This window comes from Dryobates pubescens, chromosome 8 (genome assembly GCF_014839835.1).
Source record: "Dryobates pubescens isolate bDryPub1 chromosome 8, bDryPub1.pri, whole genome shotgun sequence".
Taxonomy (NCBI): Eukaryota; Metazoa; Chordata; class Aves; order Piciformes; family Picidae; genus Dryobates; species Dryobates pubescens.
Genome location: NC_071619.1, coordinates 11,428,697 through 11,454,766, shown reverse-complemented (window position 1 = coordinate 11,454,766; position 26,070 = coordinate 11,428,697). Strand labels below are relative to the sequence as shown.

The 26,070-nt window shown below is 44.5% G+C and overlaps 1 protein-coding gene across 3 annotated transcripts in view; it reads left to right on the top strand.

Moving 5' to 3' along the window:
• Nucleotides 1-26,070, top strand: part of WBP1L (WW domain binding protein 1 like) — a 64,384-nt gene that overhangs the window by 24,272 nt on the left and 14,042 nt on the right. Inside the window, exons 1-2 of one of the 3 annotated variants that reach the window (XM_054163725.1) lie at nucleotides 13,448-13,761; nucleotides 23,900-24,002. In XM_054163725.1, the coding sequence (XP_054019700.1) occupies nucleotides 13,735-13,761; nucleotides 23,900-24,002 (130 nt within the window). In that variant the 5' untranslated portion in view covers nucleotides 13,448-13,734. Of the gene's footprint in view, nucleotides 1-13,447; nucleotides 13,762-23,899; nucleotides 24,003-26,070 lie in introns of those variants that run through there. The other 2 variants (XM_054163724.1, XM_054163726.1) reach the window with 2 other exon arrangements.

Genomic DNA, 26,070 nt, shown 5'->3' with positions numbered 1-26,070 from the left:
TCCTGGACTGTGCTGGGAAAAGACATGGCAAAAGCGTTGAGATCATGACAGAATGTCTGAATCTGTGATATTTAATAGAGAGAGGAGTCCTTTTATTTCTGTTTCTCAGTAAGTTCTTGACCTTTCTTGAAGATGCCAGCTTGTCTCTGTGAGATCTGACCCACCAATTAATGTTTTGCCCGGAGTAAATTGGTCTCTGCTGTGAAAAAATGGCTGTTTTGTGCTAGACACAATCCATGTAAAACCGGGTCTGTGGGGGGAATTCTGCTGTACTTGTGAAAATGGTCTTGTCTTTTGTTCTGGCATTAGCATTTGCTGCCTTTACTGAATGCTTGAGATCCACACAGCAGTGTGTGTGCTTGTGCTTCTTGTTTGTGGGGTCGACCAACCCAGGGCAGTACTCTGAAAGAAAACTGAACCTCTAAACCAGCAGCTTGTCCTTCAGAAACAAATCTGATTTCAGATTCCACTATTATGTGTGAAATACAGACCTGGCAAGGATGGCTCTGGCAGAGTTACCACATTACAGCAAGGTCTGGGCTCTCTCTCAAACCCCTGGCTTAAGTGGTGTTTCTCATACCTGAGGATACAATTCACAAGGGACATCCTTTGGTCTGTACGCATCCAGTTTTCTTCCGGCTTCTTCAGATGAGAGGCTGGAAGTGGAGGACCCAGTAAGAGCTACTGCAAGGAGCAGACACTTGCAAGCTAGTTGCAGTTTGTAGACTTCAGGAGCCATTGATGCATCTTTCTGATAGCTGGGGTGGGTGGGGGGGAAGGAGTTTAGGAAGGAGCATTTTCCATATTTGCTGAGGGGTTTTTTGAGGTGTGGTTATCCCTCAGGCTAATTCTAAAGCCAGCTGCAGATGGTTCCACAGCAGTACTTTACGCCAGTGCGGAAGCAGCAGGGTTGTACTTCCTCTGGCCTGCTTTGAAAGAGGTACAGAGGCTCAGCTGTTCAGAGCTACACAACTTAAGCTCTGACTCACAAGACTTTAACTGCAAAGCTCAAGCATGCTCTAACTGCATATTATAGAACTAAACCTTGTGCAGCATGCTTGATCTGACAGCAGAGCTACTTGATTCACATCTGCCCTTGATCTGTTTCCAAACGGAGTCCTTTAAGCATTCCTAAGTGTCTCTTTTGGTGGATAGTGGACACACTGAATACTGCTGGTTCTGCTGGCTCACTTTGGCACATACAAGCTCCATTTGACTCATACTGTGTCCTCTTGTTCTGGTGCTGGTTGCCTGGGAGAAGAGACCAACCCCTTCCTGGCTACGACCTCCCTTCATGTAGTTGTAGACAGCAATAAGGTCTCCCCTGAGCCTCCTCCAGGCTAAACAATCCCAGCTCCCTCAGCCTCTCCTCATAGGGCTTGTGCTTGAGGCCTCTCCCCAGCCTTGTTGCCCTTCTCTGGACACGTTCAAGTGTCTCAATGTCCTTCTTAAAATGAGGGGCCCAGAACTGGACACAGGACTCAAGGTGTGGCCTAACCAGTGCAGTGTACAGGGGCAGAATGACCTCCCTGCTCCTGCTGGCCACACTGTTCCTGATAAAGGCCAGGATGCCATTGGCCTTCTTGGCCGCCTGGGCACACTGCAGGCTCATGTTCAGCTTTGCTACTCATGGTTCTGAAAGGGAAAAAATCCCACAAGGCACACAAACTCCTGGCTGTAATTCTACACACATTAAAGCAAATACTAAATGTAAAAGGGATGAGTTAAAAGAAAAGATTAAGTAAGAAAAAGTTAGAAAGTGGTGAAGTGTTTCAGTCTCTAGTAAAGCACTGGAATAAGTCCTTGAAGGCTTTATTAAGCATCTCTACAGCATCAGGAAATGAGCAGTGTGGGCTTATCAGTAACAACCTCATGGGTGAAAAAAAAATTAATTTGATTTATTCAATGAATGTTTTATAGCCCAACCTGAGTAGGGATCTGTGTTCAGCATTAAACAGTAATACACTGGGTTCATTAAGTGACTGGAATACATGCTAAGGTGTAGTCTGTGGTGGCTACTGGAGTTGTGGAGGGGTTTGTTCTGCCTCTGTGCCAGCAGTTTGAGAGATGAAGAGAAAGCACTTGAGATGCAGATGGTGGGTTGTGTGTTTTTAGACAGGAGAACGACTTGAAGAAACAGTTTGAAACCTGTTTCACTTTTACTGAAGGAATAGTGCAGAGTACTTATTGTCTGGAGAAAGCTGAATAGAAGAAGTCTGGGATTTGGGATGTATCAGCAACTGAGTGCAGTTGTTGCAGAAAAACCTCTCTGAATCGTCAGTGATTTTAGTAATAGAAGTGTCCTCTACAGGTATTTTGTAACACTCCATGCTAGTAAGTGATGCACATCATTTTGGATTCCATGTTTTGAATTTAAATTGCAGACTGAGAAGAGCAATAAAATGGATTTAATCCTTACAGTGTATGAAAAAAAAAGAAAGAAAGACTTCTTTTGTCTTTTGAAAGCAGCTTATAGAGGAATGGGACAGCTTTCCAAGTGAGCTAAGTTAAGAAGATGACTGTGATCAGTTATCTCATTTTCAGTGGAGAAGAAATTACTGCCTTGTCTTGTGCTAAGGCTTGAATTGAAGTTAATGAGAAAGAACATCTTAATTTTTAAGGAACATTGAGCACAGGAGCACACTGCCTGTTGAGGCAGTGGGAACACTAGTGATTGCAGTTGCCTTAAGAATAGGTTAGAGAAATGTTGACGCTCAGTGGGAACACCAGTGATTACAGTTGTCTTAAGAATAGGTTAGAGAAATGTTGATGCTTTAGGTGCAGCAAATTTTGTTTCACAGAGCAGTTTGACAGGGTGGTTTCTTGAGAAGCCTTTCAGCCTGGCGCCTCTGGGTTTGCATCTTGTGTTTTTGAACAGCCCTGACATTTGAAGCCTGTGTTAAGGAGTGCTGAAAGGAGGACAATCCGATAGCCACTCTGTAATTAAATCCTGCTCACAAATGTTGCTGTCCGTCGCTAAGTTCTCCATGTATTTTTACCTGGAAGATGTCTCAATGGTCTGATGGTTTGACAAGGTGCAGGCTGGCTCTCTGCAGTGAAATTGGTGTGCAATTTTCTCGCTTGTTTCCCAGAGAGGAGGGCTGGTCCTGGTTTTCTAGAGGAAACGCTCAGAATTCCTACTCTGCAAGCCACCTGCTTCAGGGGTATTACTGTAGGAGCCCTACAGTGTGTCAGAAGTGAGTATGTCTGAAAACTGAAAATGTTTCCTTGCCTTAGTGCTTCTTGGTTCAACAGTAACCCACATGACTTTGAGCTGTCTTAGTGCTGAGGATGACATGTATATTGTTCACCTGTTGAAGAAAATAACTGGCTTCTGACAGTTCAGTGGGGTTGGGTGTAGGTTTTTTTGTGTGTTAAGATTTACTGTTTTACTGTAGTCATGCTAATTAGCACCAGTCACCCTCTGTAAAAAGGTAGGGTGTCAATCAGGTTTTGATTTGTTTTGATTTTTCTTACAGAAATGCATATGGACTAGTTCATTTGTGCTGTGGGACAACTTAAAAGAAGACAATGGTTGCAGGAGGTACCAGGCCCGTGGTACTGTGACCTAGAGCTAAGGCATGTCTGGAAGCCAGACGTTAGCAATGAGAAAGAAGAACTTAGCCTTCTCTCTTTTCCACAGCCTGAAACCTTGCTGCAGAAGCCTTCTTTTCTTTTCCACAGCCTGAAACCTTGCTGCAGAGAAATGTGTGGAAGAGGTAAAGCAGCATAGGTCACCCTGTCCTCCTTCACCGTGATACGGCCAGGGGAGCGCTTGCTTTATCTGCCAGTAGAAAAACAAGCACTAATAGAAATTACAGCAGTTAGGATAAGATAATGCCCATAAAGGCAGGTTACAGTGATCAACATTTCTTCCCAAGATAAAGCTGGCATGAATTTTTAATTGTTGGTTATTTAACTGTATGGAATAAATCATGCTTATGTACACAAGGGGAGCACACGTTACCCATATTCCCAAGGGGGAAATCCTACAGATAGCCATGAAGGTGGTGAAGTGAGACAGTGGGGTGTGGAAGGTGTCTGCCCTTGGAATGGCAAAACCACCTGGTCTGCAGGTACATTGCTGAAACATAGAAACTGGCTGTGATTCCAGGTGTTGGCAGTGCTTTTAATGCTTAAGCAAAGTGCAAACTGCGTAATGCCATAGCTGATGCTGAAACATGACACCGGGACATCGCTTCCTCTCAGCTGCCTGTTCCTTTACATAACTGCTGGCTGTCCCAGGGTGGCCTCCAGATGAGTTCAGCCCAACAGGAAATATTTGGGTAACCGGTGGCAGCTCTACCAGACAGAGAGAGAATAACAATTAATTGCATTTAGAGTCCAACAGCTGTAGTATCTTGAACAACTTTCTGGTGCTCTCCCCGTTGTACAGTTAGGGAAAATAGCTGCAGAGGGGGAAAATGCAGCAGGATGCAGACGCTGGTGGTGGGAGGCATTGAATTTTTTGCCCTGTAAGCTTGGGTCAAACCAACTTTATTTATACCTGGAAACTTGCCTCTGTGAGCTCTCTGCTTTATACAGATTATGCTTTCTGAGGGCTGTCCTGTTTGAGGGGATCCCAAAAGTTCCAGAGCGACAGAGTGTGTGGTCTTTTGGGGAGCATTTCTTGTCTTCCTGATAAAGATGTGGGCCAAAGCAGAACCAATACTACAACAGAGGAAAGATTCAGCTTTAAGGTCTTGATATGTCTGGCTGTTTCACAGACTGGGTAAACTGAGCTTGAAACTACACTTAACCATACACTATACTGGTTTGTTTATTTCTTTTTCTTGTTTACTCATTTCAAAATAGAGATGAGTTCATGTTTTCATTCCAAGTATTTGTAGATCCTAAGTAACACAGTAATTCAAGTTAGAAAAGACAAGCTTGTGTTTAAGGTGAGTTTTCTGAAGTGGTTTTTCCTTCAGATTGCATGTTTAAAGAAGTCTCTAACCGTAGACATGAAGAACTGATATCTCCCTTAGAGCTTTGTCCAGTAATTTAAAAGTGAAGTCTTTAACACTGTTGTGCTCTGATCTCTTAAATGCTTTTTTTTAATAGTTAAATAAAGGAAGACACAAGTTTCTTTGCTTTGGCTGCATGAAGGTGTATGTATGTGATCTTCAGTGCTCTTCATTTTGAAAAAGGAGAAGTCTTCCTATCTTTCTGACCCTCAGACCATGCCATGTGAGAGGCCTTTCCTCATGTTTGTGCCAGGCTTTAGCCACAAACTCTGAGCCGCAGCCTACCTGTAGCAGTTCAGGTGACATTCCTTTTCTGCCAGATAACAGAAATTCTGTAAACCTCTAGGTACTACACAACCCATTGTGTTAACTGACAGACTTTTAATTTTGGGAGTCCCATGTTGTGATCCACATGTATTTTCTGAGAGGAAGAAGACTGGGTTAAACCATTTGTTTGTGTTTTGTGTTCTGCAAACCTAGTGCAATCCTGAATCCACCTATTGGTGGGATGGAGGTGCCACAGCAGGGCCTGGAGTGTAAAGTCATAGAATCATGGAATGTTCTGGGTTGGAAAGGACCTCTGAAGGTCATCCAGTCCAACCCTCTCTGCAGTCAGCAGGGACATCCTCAACTAGATCAGGCTGCCCAGAGGCCTGTAGAGCCTCACCTTGAATATCTCCAGGGATGGGGCCCCAACCACCTCCTTGGCCAACCTGTTCCAGCGTTCCACCAGCCTAATGGTAAAGAGCCTGTTCCTAACATCCAATCTAAATCTGCTCTTCTCCAGTTTGAAGCCACTGCCCCTTGTCCTATCACTGCAGACCTTTGTGAACAGTCTCTCTCCATCCTTCCTGTAGGCCCCCTTCAGGTACTGGAAGGCTGCTATTAGGTCTCCTCAGAGCTTCCTCTTCTCCAGGCTGAACACCCCCATCTCCCTCAGCCTGTCCTCATAGCAGAGGTGCTCCAACCCCCTGATCATTTTCATGGTGCTCCTCTGGACCTGCTCCAGCGATTACAGTAGGAAAGTGTTTGAGGCTCTGTACGTATAGGACAGTCTAAGGGCATTCCTTTGCCTCAGCGTACCATACATAATATTGCTTTGCTGTGTAACATTACTGAACCATAATATGCAGCAGGGTGCTCAGAAAGAGGCAGCTGCTGATGTCTTTTTTATTTTTCCCCCTAAAGGATTTCCCATGAAATCTGTTAGTCTCAAGGAGTGTGTGCCATATAGAAGTGGCGCTCTGCTGGAAACAGAAACTTCATTCTTGGAACTCAGTAAAAGAATCTCTTTCAAGTGAAATGTGCTGAAGAAACCAGGCTGCTGGGGTTTGGGGGCTTTTCTAAATTTGTTTGACATGTAAACTTAAGCTTAGGAAAGGCCAAGGAACTTCAGAAAGATCTGACAAGGCCATATGCATAACAGATCCCCAGCAAAGTCTTCTGTGATGAGAAAAGTATTTTAACCAATTGTCTACCTCTTGTCACATTAACTAACTGCAGCATTCCTGAAGAAAGAGCCAAGCATCTTTGCACAGTCAGATGCTCATTTGACACCACTGTGTGCGAACAAGTTGTGGGGTTTAGGTTTATAAGGAAAGTAGCAGAGTTCAACATTGAAATACCTGCAAGGATACCTCCACTTCAAATTACATACATCTGTACATGTGTGAATACCTAGCACATGTGCTATCTATTTCACATCTCTGTGGGTGTTCCCCACAGCCAAGATGCCTGTGCTGCCTCTCTGAGACTGGATTTTATCTCACAGTAGCGTTTCATGGAGCGGTACTTGTGAGAGGGCAAAAGGGGCAAAAGGTCATGACCTTTTCCTGGGATTTGTCTTCTTGCTTGTGATGATATGATGCAATTTGGCTTATCCCTGGCCCTCTTCTGCTCCAGACTTCTGGTTTAGGTATATCTTGCTGGTGAAATGCCAGGTAACCACCCTTATCTTCAGAGGGTTCTCTGGTTTTGTGGTAGGGTTTGTTTTTTTTTTAAACACATTTGCAGGTTGAAAGATCAAGCCCTGCCTGACCTGCAGTGAGACTTGGTCCTGCATAGTTGGACCTAGCAGTGTCAGTGTAGCATCCCAGATAATTGGTCCATGTATGTAAGTGTCCTTGTTTTCAAGGACCTGTAAATTAAGACTCTCTTCTGTACAATTGCCTGTTGCCTTAGGCTCTGATTCATCTCCTAGAACCCCCAAAAGCATTATCCCATAAAATTTAGAGGCAGCAGAAGACTAAAGAAGAAGATCTTAAAATCCATGCTAGTCACCCCAGCACTAGCGCTGTTAGCTTTGGCAAATCCTGTATCAGCAATAAAGCCAGCTGCCATTTTGGCATCAAGACAGACAGACTTGGCATCAGCCCCTCTGGCACCAAAAAAACGCTTTGTGGGAGCTGGCACCAACACTGTGAAACAAGGGTAAGGCCCAAGGGAAATGCCAAGCAGACATGAGATGAGCACTAAAAATAGTGAGCTGCTGTCATTTGGAGAGAAAACAAATAGCACTGCTAAGAGTAGGGCATCTGAGATCTTCATCAAGGTTGTGCTGGTAAGCAGCTTAGGGACAATACTGTCTCCGGTGATGATGTGACCAAAGGACACACACAGGCTGTATTTTTGGTACCCACATGGTACAAGGCTCTAAAACGAGAACAGACGCTTACCGTCTTGACTCCACATTTGGGGGATCCTGTTACTGTCTGCAGGCTCTGCCTTCTTCTCTGTCTGGAGCAGATCGTCTGCTCTTGAGCTGTTACCAAAGGTCCTGTTTGCATACATGGGCATAAGGAAAACAAGAGTGCCAAAAAGCAAGTGGCCAGGCGAATGTCCCTGTACTGCCCCAAACACACTGGAGCCCTCGTGGAGACAGTTTTGTCAGATGTTTAATAGCTGAACTTCCTCCTCCTTCTCCCCCCTGCCAGCAGCCTCAGAGAAAGATGAGCAGGCTTCCCAGTGACTTCATTACCTACTCCACACTAAAATTGAAGCCTGACATTGGTGCCCAATGCCTGGGAATGCTGAAGGGGCAGAGCCAACACTAACTCCACTGAAGCAGTTAACATCACTTCTCAACAGGGCAATTTCAACTCTGCTTCAGTGGTGAAGGACTTTAAAGCTTTTTAGAATCTCTGGGCTCGAATGGCAGGCCTGGGTATTGAGACAGTGGTCACACAAAATACATGATGCAAATAGTCTTTGGCATTACAGTTACATTGGCTTGGCCACAACTCTGCTGCTGTGAAGAAAAACGTGCTGGGACTGTGGCTATCAGTTTTCTCTTCCTTGGGTTAAAAAGCAGTGGGACATAGTGTCACTGAGGCATGGAAATTTCAAGCTACACCTAGCAAAAGCTATTTTGATCTTGGAGAAGGAGCTTGGACTTTTCATTGCCACCACTCTCCCATCAGCTAAACAGCAGAGTGGGTAGGACTGTCTGGAACTGCCTGGATGAGGTCTCTTGTCTCCTCTTTCAAATGGATATTTCAGGGACCTCCCCTTGGGTATCTTCTCCATATCTGCTCTTTGTCTGCTCCCTGCCCTTTCTTGAGTGCCCTCCTTATGGTAGCTTAATACAGAAAGCAGCTTCAGAAGGAGGGATTGCTTGCTGTACAGAAATGCAAAGGAATGTGCTTTGCCATTGGTATTTCTTTGCCCACACTGAGCCCACAGGCTCACACTGAAATGCCAGGTGACAGAGTGGGTAATGGCTTCCTCTGCAATAGCCCCTCCTTTGGTTCAGAGCTCACATGTGGCTTTTAGGTGGAGGATGTGGCATGTATTTGCACTTGTCTGTTTGGGTGACAATTGCTGTTCAGGATTCGGTTGCAATCAAGATTCAGCTGGAATCAAGCATTGAGGCTCCTGGGCCTCTCTTGCAGCACCAAGCATGTTTAGAAGTGTGCAGTCTCTTTCTACCTGGTTAACCAGTTACTTAGAGACAAAGACAGATGACAGCAGTGAGGTTGAAATGTGCTGTCTATATTTGCTTATCTTCACTTAATAAGCTGCAGAAGTTTCTTGCACTTCTAAACCACTGAGGTGACAGAAGCAGTGAGAGGCTGCAAGGAAGAGGGACCTGCCCAAAGGCAGATTCTGAGCACTGCAAGCCCTTGTGCTTCATTGAACATTAGAATGTATTGATCCAGCAGACTAGTTGCAGCACTGGCTTACAAGCCAGTTCCACCACGCACAGTCTCTTCCTGCATCTCTTTAACAAACAGTAGATGAAAGTGACTCCAGTGTCTTTGTTTTGTAGTTGAACTGCATGCAGACTGGGGCACCCACTTTACCCCAGTCCTAAATAACACAATAGTCCTAAACACAAAGGACCTGAAAGGTTGTGGATCCTGTGTTCCCTAAGCAAGAGAGTAGATATTCTATGTCCTGGGAAATTACCAGACTGACTTGCTCCTGTTTGTTCTCTGAAATCCCTTGAAGACCTTTGTAAGCAGCACCAATGCAACTCATATTGTGTTCTTGTAATGGTGATGTTAGGGTGGGGAAGTGGCTCTTCACTCTTCAGGAACTGACAAATGGGCAGGTTTTGTGGGAAATGGTTTCCAGACAGATTTAGCATTGTATCATTGTTCCAGCATTAGTGGTCTCCAAATGCCTTATGCTGGGTTTGATGATAAACAAGTCGCTGTCAAGACAGAGCTTGATTGGTCCTGGTTGTTGTCTTACTGTGAATAAACAGAGATCTGCTTTTATGCCTTTCTATACATAGTTTCTTCCCCTTTTTATTCTTTACTTCCAGAGCCATCTTCAAGATGAGGAAAGATAAAGTGATCTTCATTCATACTGCTTCTTGCACACTTTGAGTGCCTGACAGACTTGCATAGTCTAAGTTCTAGTACCCAAAGCTGTGGGCTGGCTAGTGAAAACAAATAGCCAACACTGCTGTTACCAACATGGAAATGACAGAGTGCACTGGGGCAAATTGAAGAGTCATTAGAGAAAATTGTTCCAACTTTATGGTCAGTCCTTAAATATATATATATAGCTGCAGAACCATGGTATTAAAGTTTTAATTGAGGGGGTACTGCACACCACCCATATATACTGCTCAAAACCTCTCCTTACCTAGGACTCTAATAATGGAGCAACTGAGAGTAGCCTTGTGCTTCAGCTTCAAGTTTTGGTTCAAATTGTATTGTTGCATCTGGGTCAGCTGAAGGTCAAGCTGTCCCCTTGGGGGTATCAAAATGAATATTGTATCTTGCTGGGTTACTAAATCTGCTTGCAAGCATCTCCCATCTAACATGGAAAGCCACCTGTAAAATAGCCCAAAGAACTTCCACCGTCACCTTCAGTTGCGTGCTAATATCTGAAGTCCCAAGGCACAGTGTGTTGGGAGCGTGAAGATGGCAAGCAGCATCCTTTGCTTGACATAATGTTTGGGGCAGATGCCATGTTCAGGAGAGCAGTGCTACAGACTAATAAAGCATAGAGATCTTTACTCTCTTTTTCAAAAGAAACTTGTTTACTCTTAGCCTGTATTGGGATCCACACTGATGTGTCAAAAGAGGGTGGCTGCCTAAACAAGCACAATTTCAAATGATGTAGATCCCAAAATCTGTCCTGACATTACCTCTGACTTTTCAGAGTCCTCAAGAGATTCATCTGCAGAGAAACTGTAAAAACTTGTGTTTGCTCCATTCATCATATCTTGGATGGACACACTCTTGTGTCATACACTGTTGTAGATTTTTAACTCCACAGTCATAAAAAAGCGAGACCCATGCTGAGACTGCCTTGCTTTCATTAAAGTAATTATCATTTCAGCTCTGGTTTCCTCCAAGCAGAGAGCAACAGAAAATTAGAAAGTCTTGGAAATGGACAATGAGCAGTTGGGAAAAGATTTTACATTAAGAGGATGGAGAAGATTGATATCTTTTATAAAAGGGTAGCTAACAGGTACAGAGTAATGAATGGGCGAGAAGATGGATGTGGACTTCTGTTCCCACCTGCTAATAATATGGAAGTCAGATTAGAAGGTGGTGAATTCACTCGTGATGAAAGGAACTGTTTGTTCACAACCACTGTCTTCAAAACTCATTGCCACAAGACAAAGCATTGGGGCAAGAACTTATGAATTAGAAAAAAAAAATAAAAGGGGATGAAATTATATCAGTTGGAACATCCTCTTCAAAGCAATTGCAACAATGAGAAGAACTTCAGGTGTTTTGAAGAGGCTCTTGATTAGAGTATTGTAAGTGTATGAGCTAACTCATCCTGCTTTTCTGTTTCTTTTTTTTGGTGCCCTTCAGGGCGTTTTCAGAAGTCACCTACAGCAGAGTTTGTGCAGTGTGTTACTGGCCGCTGTCACTCAGAGACTGAAGGAGAGAGTGGCTGCTGCTGCTCTAGCAAATGTGGTAATGCCTGCTTGCAAACCATCTTTTTTTTGTGTGTGTCAGTCTTTCTAGGATTGCTAAATTCACATGTAAATGAGGATGCTTTTGCTTTTCCACTAAGTTACTGCCTTTGATAGTCCTTTCACAACTTGTCTTCGATCTGGAATGATGCTTTGCCTTTTGAGTATGTGCTGAGGGAGAGGCGGGTGGTTAAAGTTAGATTCCTTCTGACAGTAGGGACTTAGAAATTGCTGCATTGGCTCAGCCCTGGGATCTGCCTAGTCCAGGGCTCTGGATAGCAACAGCCAAAATCAGATATTTCAAAGGACATTCATGAGGCCACAGAACAGATTACTAAAACAGAAAGTTGCCCTTTTATGTCACTGGTGTTTCTCTGTAGAATTGGAAAAGCAAAGGTTGAGATTTTCTTTGATCCAAGAGCACAAAGGCTGGAAAACCCCACTGCCTGGCTGACGCTGGTTAACGCTGATGTTTTGTATCCTTCAGGAAGTTACTTGTGTGCCTGTTTTCTCTTGGGAAAAACAGAGTTGTGCTTACCTTAAACAGCAAGTTTATATGGTGACTGGGAGCTGATGTAAAAATAAGTAATACTTGTGTATAGTCTTGCAGACTGACTGTGCAGAGGATACCCACAATGGGGGTTCTCCTTTGGGAAACAACCCCAGGCTGGGTTGGGCTGGAAGGAAGCAGCAGCAGCGGTCACTGAGAGGTTTTGGCATGTGGGAAATGGGTGTCTTTTTCTGACACCGCTGCAAGCTCTCTGGTTGTTGGGGGGGGCTCTGTTCAGTTTGATGGTGTGGGGGTTTTGTGGTTTTTGGGTTTTTTTTTCCCCTTTCCTCTGTTTTTTTTTTTTTTCTTTTCATTTTCTATTTTTTTCCTCCTCTGCTGTTGCAAATTATCATTTGTAAGAATTACATGTGGTTTCTTTTTCTGTCTCTTCTAAAGTCCTGGAATTATTGCTAAAACTGCTACTAAAAAAGGGATTCAGTGAACTTTCTGTGGAAAAGAAAACTATATTCCATCCCTCATCAAATATTTTGATGTGTGGAGCTCCAAAAGCCAAAAAGGCCAAAAGCAAGGGGAGTTGTCTCTCTGTCACATATCCCTGGAGCTGCTGCTGGGGCATGTGGGAGTGGCAGTGGTGTCCTAGTCGTCCCTCCTCCTGTCCAGTGTCCCCCCCTTCCCGACAGACGAGGACAGCTGCTGATTAAAGGGAAGCACAAAAAAAAAGAGGTTGCTGAACTTTCAGAGTGGAGGTAGAAAAGGAAGTTAAATTTAGATTACCTTCTGCAGTGTCATCTCCTACACTGCTGTGGAACTTGCTGTACTCCATGCTTGGGAGAGGACAAACAAGACGTGCCATCCTGGACACCAGATGATAAATTTGTTTATAAGGCTTAATTGCCCTATGGCATGAAAATGTGAAATGAGCTCAAGGAGAATAAGAAACCTTCTGTCAGGGCTAGTTGTGTTTTCCTTGTGGAGGGGTGGATTAAAATGTCTTCTCATCACCTGTCTGATGCTGGAGAGGCCCAGCCTTGCTCCTAATGTAATCAGGAGAGTTGTTAACCGTATCTTCAGTGGGATGGCTGTTATCTGGAGGGGCAGAGAGTTGAACAGTGCTGTAACAGTTGCTCCTTAAAAATGGAGCTGTGATGGTAGGCAGAAGGAGGTGTGGGACTGTTTTGGTTCTATGAAGGCTTTACCCAGTTTCCCAGGATCTGGAGGTGCTCGGAGAAACCACGGTGGTCGCTCTTAGGGCTCCAGTGCTGTTCGGCAAGCAGCATCAAACTTAGCTTTCTCCTCAAAAATAGATTAAATGTCTATTTTTGCTTAGTGAGATTTAATCATCGCCGAGGAGCTGTCGGCTGTTGCCAGCGTTTTTAATAGACTCCCCTCCACTTGCCACAGCCAGTTCGCAGGGAGGCGACTGCTGCTGCTGCCGCTCCTCCTCCGCTCCCTGCCAGGGGCCCGCATAGGCACCGCTGCCCAACAGGACGCAGCTCCCATTTGCAACCAGCTGCCTGGTGTTACCCAGCAGCTGTCTTAAGGTTCAGGGCTGCCTCTCTCTCTCTCTCTCTCTCTCTCTTTTTTTTTTTTTTTTTTTCCAGAACTGCCCGACCTGATGTCATTTCCCTCTTGCAAACACCCCGGCTGGGCTGTGTCTGAGATATGTCACGGGGAGTGGGAGGAGGAGGAGGGGGAGCCAGCGAGTGCGTGCAGTGTCCCAGGACCCTGTTTACTTAGCATTCCCAGCCGAGGAAGCCCTGGTTTAAATAGGATCGGAGGAGCAGGCTGCCCACAGCAGATGAGGAAATGGTCGCTGTGAGGCTTTAAATTCCTGCCTTCCCATGCGCCGGTGCGGAGGATGAGCCTGCAGAATGCCTTTCCTCCTGGGTCTCAGACAGGTAACCGGCTTCGGTGCAGCGGCAGCTGCTCGCTCAGGCGGAGGATGTGGCTGATTGCTTTTACTTTTATTCCCACCTCCCCTCCCAGGGAGATGATTTCTGACTTTCCCAAAATGGAACCGTACAAGCAGCCCTTCCCCACCCATGGTGTTTGATCGGGGCGCAGGGCAGTGCGAAAGCCCTGTGTTACTAACGAGGAAGGAGCAGAACTGCAAGCCGGGGAAAGAAACTCTGTTGTTCCAGGCTTTGCGGCAGGGTGGCTCTTTGTGTCCTGCCCCTGTGCCGTTTTCGTTTGGTTGAGTTTCAGCGTACTTTCCGCAGTCCTCGATGTGAAATTGCTTTTACGTGGCTTAAAAACATTGCCAAACTTTGAGCCGTGTCCTAGTGCGGGCAGGATTTTGAGCGTTAAAACTGGGGAGGGGGGATTTGTATTTTACTTTTTAAAGAGGTGTTTATATATTTCATCTGGGTGACCTTTGTCAGAGGCAATGTGCTGTGACACCCCCCACGCCCCCCCAGCCCTGGTGACTTTTTAAGTGTTCTGGGAGAGTTTGAGCTTGAATGAGAAACTTGGGATAATTTAATAGTTGGTAATGTTGGGTGGAATGAGAAACAGTAGCAATTGCCCAGCTGCTCCCCACTGGAGGAGCTGCCAACTATGTGTTCCTAGCCTAGGGGAGAGCAAACCCTTTTTTTGGTCTGGGAGGCAAGTCTGTAGGGGAATCTAACTGTAAACTCTCCTCAGCCCTGCTGGGATCTGTAATGCACAGTAAATAGCTACTGCATGGTATCAGAGTGCTTCTTTCAGTTTCTCATTTGGAACTCAATATTCAAGACCTAAAACCGTAGCACGTTTTAAACTATCTACTTTCAGTGTTTAGAAGTGAAGGTAAAAGGACTTAAGCACGCTGCTGAGTAAACAGTTCTGTCTCTTTTTCCTTATCAGTTCAGTTTTTGGTGAAATTAGCTCTCCCCACCCCCCATCCCTCTCCTAGCTGAAAACAGTTTTACATAAGAAACTACCTCTAGCACAATGACCTTCTGTAATTGAATGCAATAGCTATAATAATAGTTCACTTGTTAGCACTCAGGGCAAAGAGATTTCCCCTCAAACCAAACCAAGGAGGGAAATTTGGGCTCAAAGGCTGAAGGGCTTTAGGTAACCCTCAGCTTGCAGTGAGACAGCTGGCTTGGGTGTTGAGATGGCTGGAGTGTCATGGATGTGCTTGTCTCGTGAAGTTCCTGTTCTAAATTAATCTCTTTGTTTTAGATATTTATTTGGGACAATTGAGGTGCTGCATAAGGCTTAAAAGCAGAAGTTAGGTGTAATTTGGCTTCATTTGTTCAAACTGCAAATGTCTGGTCATTTCAGTAGGATGGATGGTACTTTTTTATCTCTGTTTGGCATTGATACAGAGGCATTTGCAGGAAGCAGAACAAAGGTGTTGCCTCAAGAACACAAGAGCAAAGCTCTTGACTATTTTTATCCACTGATGAAGTATCCAGTGGGAAAGAGCTGCTTATGGAATTGCTTATGCTTTTTCTTAGTTTTAATCATCTTCAGACTTAATAGAATCTAAATATTTGCAGTTGTGAACTGCGTGCAGATAGTAATCAGGAATTTCTTTTTCCACTTCTAAAATGGGGGGGGGGGAAAGGGTTATTAGTGAATAGTGGTATTTAATTAAAAGTGTGTGAGGAATTCAGGAACGTCTGACCATGTCTATTGTCTCTTGTGTTTGCACTCTGATTGTCTGGGATGTCCTTAGCTGCTGTTGTTCCCATTCAACACAAGGGGTGCTGATCCTGAGCTTCACTTCAGGCGCAAGAAAGGGATCCTGAATGGGGTGCCCTTCTTGTGGGCTGTGTGACATGGACAAAATGATTGTGGAGAGAGCCTGAGCCCCCTGAGACAGGCACTTTTTGCTCCCTGCTGCACTGCACAGAACAACTGGTTCCCCCCCTGGATTTTGTCTTTCCACTGGGTCACAAAGAAGGAAGTGCATTGCAGCATGGCAGATGGACTGCCGAACACGTGGTTAAAAAAAGGGTGTTTGGTTTAGGATGTTTGTTTTTTATTGCTGTGGGGATGATGTTTAAATGCCTAAAAAGCTAGATCAGCTCTATCTGGCATCAGTGCAATGTGGGTGTTTAAAGCTCCTGTCCCAGGAAACACGGTTGCAGAGGATCCTAACCTTTCCAGTTTTAATTTTAACTACTCAAGGTTTTCAGTGTTGTAAACTGGTGGTTTAAAACAACAAAATGCAAGGCAGCCTCCTCAAAGCTGTAATTTCCTAGAAGAAGCTATCTTTTATGTGAAAGAGCTGAAACTACAGCTGGGAAGCTTCTAGGAAGGCTTGAAAGAGGTAAACACTTTCACATGGTGCTTAAGATGTGAGTGTGCAGTTCCTGGAGTCTGAAAGTGAAACTCGTGATAAACAAAAATGAAACCGGCTCATACTGAAATGGGTTAGTGTCCACAATCTGTGAAAGGACAGTGCTCCTTTCAAGCTTGTTGGAGTATTTCTCCATGCTAGATGGATGCTACAAACTAATTTGCTCCTCAGATAAAGGTTAATAAAACCTTGGAGATTCTGCATTCGCTGGGGGTGAAGATGCATCTGCTGTGGCTGATTAATCATGGTGATTTAAATATAATTCTCCTGATACTGGCATTAGCAAAGCAATAAATGTTGTGGATTAGAATTGTCATTTTAAAGCTCTTTATTGTGCCTGGGACAGCTTGGAGGCATCATTCCTCCCTGACTTATTATACTTTAAGTATTTGGGTGTTTGCACTTAACACTTTTTTTTTCTTCTTTCCACATTGAGCAAACCAAAATTCATAGTGGGTGTCTTATGAAGAAATGTGCAGACTTGATTTATTTCCTGGCCTCAGCTGTCTGTTGCAAGGCATTCTTACAGGAATTTATCCCCTGTCATGCTGGCAGGGGCTGGCACCTGAGGTTCCAGTAACTCTCAGCAGTCAAAGCTGGTTTATGGTTAGTTGATTAGATGGTGTTGGGTGATGGGTTGGACTTGATGATCTCAAAGTTCTTTTCCAACCTGGTCTGGTCTGGTCTATCCTATCCCTATCCTATCCCTATCCTATCCCTATCCTATCCCTATCCTATCCCTATCCTATCCCATCCCTATCCCATCCCATCCTATATTTACCAATCTTAGGAGCTTTTGTTAAATTGAACCTACCAAAGGCACAGCACTTGCTCAGATGGTGGATTTTTACTTTCATGTTCCAAAGGACTAACAAGTGTAATATTTATGAGGCTAAGAGATGACTGGAGGCTTCAGTGTACATTCAGCCAGGTGGACAGCAGTGCTTAGCTGCCCTGGTAATACAGGATTCCCCTGTGGTTTTGTCTGTCCTTGCTGCTGTCACACCTACTGTCCTTTTCTGAAAGGATCTGGGGATTTTTTTTTATTGAAGGTGAATTTTGATTAGAAACTGGAAAGCAGCAGGCAAACTAGGAATTGTAGTAGATCCTGTGTCAATGTTTGACATTCCAGACTAGTATTTTCAGTAGCAATTTTGACTTGCTACCACCTGAGTCTCTCTCCTGACGGAGATGCTCATCTTCTTTGGTAGCTTTGTGTTTGCATTCTCATGAGCTATTGCAGATGTGAGTTTGAGTACAAGCCAAGGTGGCAATTCATAAATAGTGATTATCAGACACAGTTTTTCCTGTTGATTGTTTCTGACTTTTAATATACTGACAGTCACTTCCATTCTATTACTCTGGGTACTTAAAGGGTATGTATGGTTCAAATAGTGATTGTAAGTTACTCAAAACACATATTTTTAATACTTTTCCCCCTAAGATTGTGTAACTTGTGTTTATCTGTCCTCCTTTGTTGTTATGGGTGTGGCTAGGTACTGAAAGCAGGGGGCTCTTGCCTGTGAATAATGAGATCAGTGAAATAACTAGGTCAGGATTTTTTAATTGTTAAACAGATGCTTATTACAAAAGTCCCCTATAAGAGCTGTGAAACCAGAATGCCTGGAGCAGTCCTGGATTGAGCCTAAGCCCTCTTAAAACCAGTAGCATCTTGCCCTCCAGCAGATGCCACTTTGGCAGTCTCCCTTTGTCCTGCTGCTGGGCTTTACACTGTCCTGCTATTTGTAAGCCTGTTACTCACTTCCTTACTCACCCCCATCATTCTGTTACTAATCCCCATCTCTTCCAGTTCAAGTGCTGTACCAAAGGTACATACAGCATTAGAGAGGTCTAAGAAGCTGGCCATCCTAGGAGACAGGAATGGCATATAACCTGTTGTCAGTGAAAGCAAGTCGCATTTCGAAGTGTTTTCCAGGATGCTTGGGAATTACCCAAGTTAGAATGAGTAGGTACCCTGGCAGGGGCCATACAAATGCAAGGTGCTCATATTTAAGAGTAAGAGAGGCTGAATTTCTGTGGGAAGAGGAGACAGAGCAAAAAGCTAAAATGGTTATCAGATCTCTGTGATATCAGCTATTGCTGGTTTTGGTTACCTGGTTAATGCCAGCTGAGGCATCATCTTTTGTAGGTGGTTCATTGCCAACTATGCACTCCTGAGCGTGGGCTGTGGTATTTGCTGCTGCAGTTGCACATATTAATTTTCAGCTTGGAAAATAGCCCCACTGGTCTGGGATTTGCCTCGTCTTCATCTTTCGCCTTTTTGACACAGCAACAATGTTCCCAGCTTAACTGCTGACTTTTGAGAGTAGGAAATTGTGAAGTGCCTTTATCCTTTTATTGTAATGGTACTCCACTGTGAGTCATTCTCATTGCCCTTCATTTCCTACCTTGGCTTCAGACACAATAAATCCTTACAGATTTATAGGTATTAAACCCCAACCATTTAGTGCTGAACACCTTTACAAAGTAGGGCAGGGAGCTCTGTTTCCATCCTTTTTTTTTTGCAGTGAGAAGTGTCTCGGGCAACCCACAGCCTCTGCCTTGACCATACCCCAGATTCTGACCTTTATTTTGTCATGTAAACCTCCAGCAAAGGGTCAATATGAACTGGGAGGTGGAGAAAATAATTGTCTTTTTTCCCCCCTGGCACTGAAGGTAATGTTTGCTTCAGGTGTGACAGCTTATGACACTGCCTTGAATTCTCTTACACTGACCACTGCTGGAGCTTTTAAGGATTATGTGTAAAAGTCCTTAACAATGAAAGTGTGCTCCTGTCAGTTTCCAGCGTGGCTGTGGGCTTACCACAAATGCCAAATATCAGCAAGAAAGTAAGTTTAAAAAAATAATTAAACCCCCAATATTTTTATACAAAGTTGCTTTGTAAAGTTTGTAACAAGTGAAAACTAACCCCAAATGCCACATCTGAAACAGGAAGAGACTCTCTAGAGGCACCAAGGTGTGATCTTCCCAACTCAACTAGTCCCATTAGAAAGGGCTTGCACCATATATAACATTGCATTGGATGGAGAGAGAGCACAGGCACCAAGACTGCAGAGCTCCCAGCTTTGGAGTGTGTGTCAGGGATCCAGTGATTTCAGTTTCTCAGATCCCTCTCAGCTCTTAGGTTGGTGCCAAGGAGACAGCGATGTACACACAGCCTAGAGTACATGCTGCTTCACAGGACAAAGCCAGGCCCTTGAAATTAGCTGGAAATCTCCTAGGCTTTGCAGGTGGGAGATAAGGATGGCATGTTCAGGCTTCTTAGTTGTGAAACAGGAATACTGGAGTTGAGTGCTCTTTGAGAGCAGACCAGTGTGGATGCTGCTGAGTAATCCTGCCTGGTGTCTACAGCTGGCTGAACAGAGGCTGGTGGGAAGCAATATGCCTGCCTAGACAACAAGAAAAGAAGAATGTCCTTCAGCAGGGAAGCTTGCACTGGAATGTGATAGCCACTGACTACTGGGGGGAAAAAGTGCTTTCAGAAAGGAACACTCCTCTTCGGTTTTGTAAGACTGCTCTGTAGTAGAATAGAATAGAATAGACCAGACCAGGTTGGAAGAGACCTTCAAGATCGTGTCCAACCCCTCAACCAATCCAACCCACCTAAACAACTAAACCATGCAGCCAAGCACCCCATCAAGTCTCCTCCTGAAAACCACCAATGACGGCAACTCCACCACCTCCCCGGGCAGCCCATTCCAATGGGCAATCGCTCTCTCTGTATAGAACTTCTTCCTCACATCTTACCTAAACCTCCTCTGGCGCAGCCTGAGACTGTGTCCTCTTGTTCTGGTACTGGCTGCCTGGGAGAAGAGACCATGATCTGTCTGTCTACAACCTCCCTTCAGGTAGTTGTAGAGAGTGATAAGGTCACCCCTGAGTCTCCTCCTCTCCAGGCTAAGCAACCCCAGCTCCCTCAGTCTTTCCTCATAGGGCTTGTGTTCCAAACCCCTCACCAACTTCGTTGCCCTTCTCTGGACTCGTTCCAGCAAGTCAACCTCCTTCCTAAACTGAGGGGCCCAGAACTGGACACAGGACTCGAGGTGTGGCCTAGTTCAATAAAAACTCCATGCTGCTAAGAAGGGTTGACAAATATCATTACAAACACTAATTGCAACATAAACTAGAAACAGAGGCAGGGCAATAAGATGCAAGTGCTCCAACTTTGCTTCCATGAGGGTTTTTTCCCCTCCCTGTATAGAGATTTCTTACCTATAAAACAACTCTCAGCCTTGTGCCTTGTTCACGCTTGTTGGTGTGTAAAGGGAAATAATGTGCTCACATAGCACAGACACTGGTGGGGATGTTCCAGGAGATGTTTTGACTATGGATAATGATATTGCTGATACGTCTTCAGTAGTTACACTTTGGCAGCATATGACACAAAGAATGAATGGGAGAAGTAAGCAGAGATAATACAGCTCTGATAGTATGAGAAGCTCAGGCTGGGATTTAGTTAGAGATTTAAGACTGGGTAGGCAGAAGTTTCCTAACAAAAATGGCACACTGTCTGTATTACCTCTTGGCTTCCAAAAAAAAGTGAAAGAAACTGTGCAGTGGCTCAGCTTTTCACAGGAATAAGTCTTGACTGAAGTGGAGAGAGGAAAGGAGTCTGAAACACTCGGTCCAAAGGAGACACCTGTAGCGTGTCCCAGAACAGTGCTCTCCTCACGCTGGAATCTGCCTCATTGAATTATTCCAAAGATTTGTTGCCTTTACATTTTATCTTTCCCTGTGCCAGGTTGAGTAACCTAGCATGGGAGGTAGCCACGCTGTGAGCAGGGGTTGGGCCATGTGACCTGCTGGGATCCTTTCCAAATTAAATTATTCCTTGGTTCTGTGAAACTGTTTGGAAGCAAGGGTGACAGTTCTGGCTCTCACACGTGGCACCCAGTCTGACGGCTTCACCTTCCCAGAAGCCCCTTGGTGGCCAGACTGGCAGTGGGCTGCAGAAAGGCTCCAAGAGGAGCTGCTTAGACTTGGAGCAGCGTGGCTGGTGGCCAACACTGAAAGGACTTTCAGCCCCTGGACTTTCTGAGCTGTGGGAGCTGAAAGCCAGCTGTGAGATTATTCAAAGGTACAAATGCTCCTTGGCAAGGAAGCTAACTCTAAATGGGGAGGCACAGTGTTGCTTGAGACTTCATAAGGAGGCAGGAACAACCTGCAGAACATCAACCTAGCTGCTGAGGATCTTCTATTTAACATGTACACCCATCCCATTATACACCTGTTTGCCTGCATGTAAGCATGGCATTGTGGAAAGGTCATTTCAAATACAATAAGGTTGGCAATAAAGGAGTCAGGAAGTTCAAATAAAAGGATAATGTGATGAAAGTCTATGTAAACAGGACTGCTACAAGTTCTTAAGTGGGAAAAATACAGTGATGTTGAAGCTGCTGTAGGTTGCTGCTGCCAAGAGACAGCAGTGTGTTACTTACTGCTACTCTTTGAAGCAGACAATGCATGGGAGCATAAACATAGATGGTCAAGAGTGGATTAGTGTTGCAGGGCAGAGGAGTTCCTGAAATGGTACTGTGGGCTTCTGTTCTTTCACCCGCTCCACATGATTCATTTGCTGGTTCAACAAGTCATATTGATCTTCATGTGTCACAAAGGCAGACCTCAGCTGGTCACTTTCTGGCTTGTGCATTATCAACAGGATTGCAATTTTGCAATGGGCTCTTAATTTCTCAATTCTGTTGGTTAGGAGAGCCAAAATCTATGCTGTTGGTCAGTTACATTAACTCTGTAAGGCCAGCAAAAATGAGGAAACGTGTAAATAAACCAATCAGAACAGATAAGGGAGTGTGTCTGTCCTGTGCTTAGTTCTTTTACTAACTATAATTGCAATTTTTGGAATGAAGAGCATGTCTGAAGCAGAAAACGCTGGTTTAGTGTCTCCTAAAAGTTGCTCAAAGCTGCTCCAATTAGATATGGAAAGACCTCCTTGCCTTATAGGAAAATGTTGTGCCTGCTGTTGGCATGCAGCATTTCAAGACCAGAATATAAAATGTTTGCTTTAGTAAAGCAGTTGGACTGGTCTGTCCAGCAAAATGTTGTTCTCTTCCTGGAAGAAGGAGGCAGGTGCCCTAACCAGCCTGTTGCCTCTGAGTTTTAAGGAGTTGGCCTGTTGGTGCTTTTTTAGAGCCTTTTAGTGGAAATCATGGTGCCTGTGGCAGGAGAGGAAGCAGTGTGTCATGTGCTGAGTTGTGCTTGCTGAATTGTGGCCCGAGATGATCAAAAAAAGTTGTTTGTGACTTCTCAGGAGAGAAATGCAGGGGGGTGCCATTTCTGTTGAACCTTAGGTGCTAGGAGATAGTTCTGGTTTTAGAAGTTGTACTGTTGCTGTAATATGGATGCTCAGGTGAGGGACCCACAGGCCCTGGGATGCTGTGGTGGGGGAGCATTGGTGCTCACTCAGATACCCAAACAGACTGTCTCCTTAAGAAGTCAGTACAGGATGCCTCTGCATTGGAATTGCTGCCTTCCTTCACTTTTCCAGTGAGGTGGTCCATCCTTTGAAATGAGCTTTGTATGTGGGGACTTGGTAGAGTCTTGTCAGAAGTGTGGCTGTGGCGCACTCACATAAAATAGAGGAACAGTGGAGTTCAGTAGGTGCTGGGATCCAGCAATGTATATCCCTGTAGCCTGCTTATTGGGCTTGCTGCTCTTTTTTGCTGGTTGGGTTTTCTTGGGCCTTTTTGTTTGTTGTTGGTTGGTTGGTTGATTTTTGCAAGGTGGTACTTGCAAAATTATGAGTTCTTTTAACATGTTTCAGTGTAAACCTCCCCATGTTTTCTTTGCCTTACAACACATTTTAAGTGAAAGACAGTTTAAAAAGTCAGGCTTTGTTACAGATTTGTTTGCAACATCAATGTTTTCTTAAGATCTGTTTGTTTCTTAAGAAATTCTGTGGTGTCTAACTTCCAGGTTGCTCCAAAGCTTATTAGAGGATGCACAAAGCACAACCTGTGAATTGCTTCTGTCTTCCTAACCCTCTTCCCCACCATGTTTTCAGACTGTCAGGAAAACGTGGACTTCTGTGGTGTACCATGCTGGGGACCGAGACCTCACGTCCACTGTAGTCCTTTTCCATCTTAAGTGTCCTGAGGACCTGCTGGGTGACACAGTACAGCTGATTTGGCTCTGCTCCTGTTCTACTTCACTATTCCAGGAAGAAGTTTTACAGGAATGCTGATCTTATATAAAGCACATGGCTAATTATGCAGGAATCATTTTAGATTGGAATCTCACAGGAACATGCTGTAATTATCATTTAGATCTAAATGAATCCAAGCAGTCTTTTCTTAAGTTATAAACGTTCCATGTATGAATGCATTTCCTCCACTTGGCATTCAGCCCCAATAATGCAGCAGTGTTGTGTAAAATGTGGAGCAAATGACATCTTGTCTTTAAGGGAATGCTTGGCTCCCAAAACATGGTAACTTCTAATGGAAAAAGAAAGGGGTGATGAGAAAGCAGTGCTGACTGGATGCTAAAGCAATGTAACTCATGGATTTGGAGATACAGGGCTTTCTTTTGAACGCTCCTTTGTGGGTTTTGGTGACCTTTAGCTGTATTTTAACCTCTCTATGTATTTCAGAGCTTCCCAAGACCATAACCTTGTGACTTTTTTAAATGCTTGCAGATCATTGAATAAAAGATTGCATTTACAGAAGATACTGACAAAGCATCTTAAAAGTGTGTCTGTTTAATTTTAGGACAAGGAAACCTGCATGGGTGTCAACAATCAAAGTTACATATGTGAAACGGGCCACTGTTGTGGACAATCCCAGTGTTGCAACTACTACTATGAACTCTGGTGTAAGTCCTTCCATTTTGTATGGATTCCCTTCCTAATCTGCATGGCTCTCATACCATACTACAGGTTTGGCTTGTGGAGTTTTGTATTCAGCCCTTGTTATGCGTTGCCGCTGCATTTCACTGGAATGGACCTGATATGTAAGGGAAATGAGGTCGTTCCAGAGGGCATAGGCTGCTTTTCAAGGTCATCTTGCCACATTAGAGTAGAGTAGAATAGAATAGAATAGAATAGACCAGACCAGGTTGGAAGAGACCTTCAAGATCATCGTGTCCAACCTATCAACTAATCCAACACCACCTAATCAACTAAACCATGCAGCCAAGCACCCCATCAAGTCTCCTCCTGAACACCTCCAATGATGGCGACTCCACCACCTCCCTGGGCAGCCCATTCCAATGGGCAATCACTCTCTCTGTGTAGAACTTCTTCCTAACATCCAGCCTAAACCTCCCCTGGCACAGCCTGAGGTTGTGTCCTCTTGTTCTAGTGCTGGTTGCCATTCATGAATGGAGATCTCTTGATGATTTTTCTCACTGACCGTACTCAAAATAACATTGTGTGAGTGGGGAAGCCATGCTTGAGGGAGAAATGCTGATGCACTCAACACTAGAGTTTGACACACTCCAATAGAGAATTAAATCAGTAACTTCCATCTTACTGTTTTAGTTCTTTGCAAGAACAGCAGTTTAATTCTGATGTATCTATTTTCAAGCTGTCCTTTCAAGGAGCGGGGGCTGGGATGTTTATTCTCTTCAGGACATGTTGTGCTTGGAGCAGAGCTCTTTGGATAGAGAGAATCTTGGGCAGATCTGGTGGGCCAGCAGTGGCTGAATACTGTGGGCTGAGAGGAACGTGCATTGCCCACTACTACCCCTCCTATCTCCTCCTTCCTGAAATCTGGGATTTAAAACTACTCATGTTTCTCGTGAGTGGCTGGGTGGCTGTACCTGCTCAATCCCTTTAGATGACTGCAGGCAAGTCAAAGCAGGTCAGCAAAACTTTGATAAAGATGTATGGAAAAATGAGAATCTGGAGGGATAGGAAAGCAAGAAATGCTGGATTTTAGAGGCAAACTTTTAGAGTTGTGATCCTCTGATGGTGTCTTCCTTTCCTGGGGAGGAACGCAAAGGGTTCAATGTAGATGTTGAGATGCTGTTGTACTGCCAGAAGCCTAGGCTGGGAAGTCATCTGTGCTCACAGAATTTGGAAATGTGGACCTCTGATCACTGTACCCCCACATTAGAGGCTGGAGGTATCAATGGTATCTTACAGCTCTTATGCGACTGTGCTATCTACTGAATCTCTCTGCTGTGCTCACAGTTTCATTTTCTCAAAGGCCATGTGTGTGGAAATGTGTTATTCAGACAAAGACTGTCACTTAACTTAGATCCAAGGACAGGGCACATCATCCTTCAGTCTAGGAACATGCTCTTACTTCTCAAATTAACCAGTGAAGCATGGAGGATGTGGCTATAAACTAAACAGGACTCTAATAGACTTCTTCAAGACATGTTATGCATCAGACTGTAGGGCCTGGCTATGTCAATACTAATGGCAGGATTTCAATATATTGCAGCAGAACTTCTTACCAGCTTTATTTTCAGAAGTCCCCAAACTGTAGAAGAAACAATTCAGGGCTGAGAGGCAGTTGTAGGGATCCTAGGAGGCTGAGGCACAGGCATGAATATGTGGCTGCCTTGGACGGCCTGGTTCAGATCGTAACAGTCAGCAGCAGAGGCAGGACAGATGGCTGGAATTTGTTTGGATTATATGGGGATGCATGGACAAAGCAGAGTGGGGAAGGTCAGACCCAGTTTTGGATTTCTGTGGGTGGGAATGTAGAGGAAGATGCATGTGTGCAAGGGCTTTTACAGACTCTGTGGCAAGCAGGATCTAAATCGAGCAACAGGAGGGAGCACAGCTGCACACTGGAGCTTGTTGCACAGTCACCATGTTTCTCCCATGGACATCTTGAAAGAGAGGCTTAACTGAATTTCATAGAAACAATGCAATTCAAACAATAGCCCCCTGCCATTTTAATGGAATCATTTAACTGTCTTTACACTC